The sequence below is a fragment of the Myotis davidii genome, unplaced genomic scaffold (genome assembly GCF_000327345.1).
Source record: "Myotis davidii unplaced genomic scaffold, ASM32734v1 scaffold79, whole genome shotgun sequence".
NCBI classification, from domain to species: domain Eukaryota; kingdom Metazoa; phylum Chordata; class Mammalia; order Chiroptera; family Vespertilionidae; genus Myotis; species Myotis davidii.
In genome coordinates, this window is record NW_006294339.1 from 813,457 (window position 1) to 815,792 (window position 2,336).

The 2,336-nt window shown below is 40.2% G+C and overlaps 1 protein-coding gene across 1 annotated transcript in view; it reads right to left on the reverse strand.

Annotated features, from left to right (window-relative positions):
- The window catches only part of NRDC (nardilysin convertase), a 78,573-nt gene that overhangs the window by 28,254 nt on the left and 47,983 nt on the right, over positions 1-2,336 (reverse strand). Inside the window, exons 14-16 of the mRNA XM_015566939.1 lie at positions 1,409-1,529; positions 1,270-1,328; positions 959-1,013 (exon numbers count right to left, since the gene is read on the reverse strand). Coding sequence (XP_015422425.1) covers positions 959-1,013; positions 1,270-1,328; positions 1,409-1,529 — 235 coding nt within the window. The remainder of the gene's footprint in view (positions 1-958; positions 1,014-1,269; positions 1,329-1,408; positions 1,530-2,336) is intronic.

Genomic DNA, 2,336 nt, shown 5'->3' on the forward strand with positions numbered 1-2,336 from the left:
AACCTTAAGCATTTTTTAATCCTGAACTCAATTCAAATTTATCATATCCATGAAACCTTTCCTAGTCATATTCCAATCAAGGCAAATGCTCTCCTTGCCCAGAAATCCTAGAGTGCACTGTTTCTAACATTATATATGGCTATTACTACTCATTATCTTGTAGAATGTCTTTACAGTATTTGAATTCCCCAAATATTAAATCCAATACCAAAGCTCTCCATGTTTATCTCCTGTTTATCAAGGAGAAAGACAGATGGATGCCTACATAGATTACCACACAATATGATTTGTGTCTGAAAGGGTGAGGACTACGCCCTCCACCTTGCCCCAGGGTAAGGGCTATGCCCTCCACCTTGCCCCAGGGTAAGGAGTATGCCCTCCATCTTCCCTGTGCCATGTGCTCAGCAAGGCTTCTTCCTGGAAGCCAAGCCGCTGCTGGCCACACCCAGGACTTCTTTGAACTGGCCAATGACAATCAAGAGAAGTATGACCACATCCTGTGTGACAAGACACCGACTTGCGCCTGGCCAATCGGCAGGGCCCACAGTCCTTTCTCCTCCCCTTGCCCCAACCCCCTATAAAGCCTCTCTCCACACAGAGTTCTCTCTCTCTGCCACTTGCTGCTGTGCCAGTAAGGGGGGGCAGGGGAGCCAAACCTAGGTGTGAAATAAATGACTCTTTGCTTTTGCATCGGACTCGCTGGCTCCCTGGTGGGCCCTTGGGAATCTTGAAATCTGGGCACAACAGTGTCAATCTGCCTAATCCTTCACTCTTACTCAGTATAAATACTCAAAAATATAGAGTTAACTTTCAGATAGACTGAAGGCCATCTTGAGACTCACATGACAGAGACAGGCAAAATTAGAACTCCAGTGACACTTCCAAAAAGAGGAACAATATCCACACCAGTTTCACCTTGGTCATAGAAAACTTTCAAAAAGAATTTGACTTCCAGTACCTGCTCTTGGTAATGGAACTCATTGTCCTCAATTTTCTGAATCTCTTCAAAAATTCTATGAAGGAAAAAAATTACAATTATAAGACATATTAAAATTTCTCATTAGAATCATCAACAAGAAAAAAGAAGCATAAAAATAAGCAGACTGGCTATTTACATGTACAGAATAAGACTATGGAGCTAAAACAGGAAATTAAGTAGGAAATGCCTGAAAAATGATCAAAGCAGGACTAAAGCATGTCTATCGGCAGCCTAAAGGCTAAAACATACTAGGATTAACTCCTGGCCTAATTCTAATAAGTATGTATTACCTTTTTTCTGGGCCTAACTTCTGCAGCATTTTTAAATACTGGAAAACAGTATGAGCCACCTAAAAACAAAACATCTGATTATATTTTTGCATAAAGTGATATTTATATATTTAAAAAACCCTCCATTTTAATTATTTACCTCATAGAAATGTTCATAACCCTCATCAGTCAATGTAATAGAAATGCTGAACACTGAGTAAGTAGAATTTTGCTCAAATCCTGTCTCACCATTTCCACCAAAGAGTGCAAGAGCCCAGCACCTACAGTCAGGAAAAATTAATCCAATCAATATATTGGGACTGATAGTCTGCAAATACATCAAATTCACAAAATAGGTCAGCTTACTTTGTAAAATTTGGGGAAGTTCAGCCTTTGATGCAAACAGTAAGTTTCCAACAGTAAGTTTAAAAGCACAAATTTTAAAAGCACAAAGTCTCCCAAGGAATTGCAGTACATTCGGGAATCACAACAGGAAATGATAGCCTTGTTTAATAGAAACACTAATATATATTACAAAATAGTAAAACATTAACAGTTTTATGAAGCAATAGTAATTTTTGTTGAAGATAAAGCAAAATATTAAGAATCTAAAGTAAGGCCGAAACCGGTTTGGCTCAGTGAATAGAGCGTCGGCCTGCGGACTGAAAGGTCCCAGGTTCGATTCCGGTCAAGGGCATGTACCTTGGTTGTGGGCTCATCCCCAGTGGGGAGTGTGCAGGAGGCAGCTGGTCGATGTTTCTCTCTCATCGATGTTTCTAACTCTCTATCTCTCTCCTTTCCTCTCTGTGAAAACTCAATAAAATGTATTTAAAAAAAAAAAAAACTAAGAATCTAAAGTAAGGAGGGAGAAGGCCAGAAGAGAGTGGGAAATTCTAATAAAATTAGTAAGGTACAAAGGTTATGCACGTCTCAAAGCATTTTACATTTACTGTGCAAGGCATATATGTACCTAATATCATTATTATTTTATAACTAGAGGCCCGTTGCACAAAAATTTGTGCACTCGGGGGGGGGGGGGAGTGGTACCTCAGCCCAGCCTGTGCCCTCTCGCAGTCTGGGACCCCACA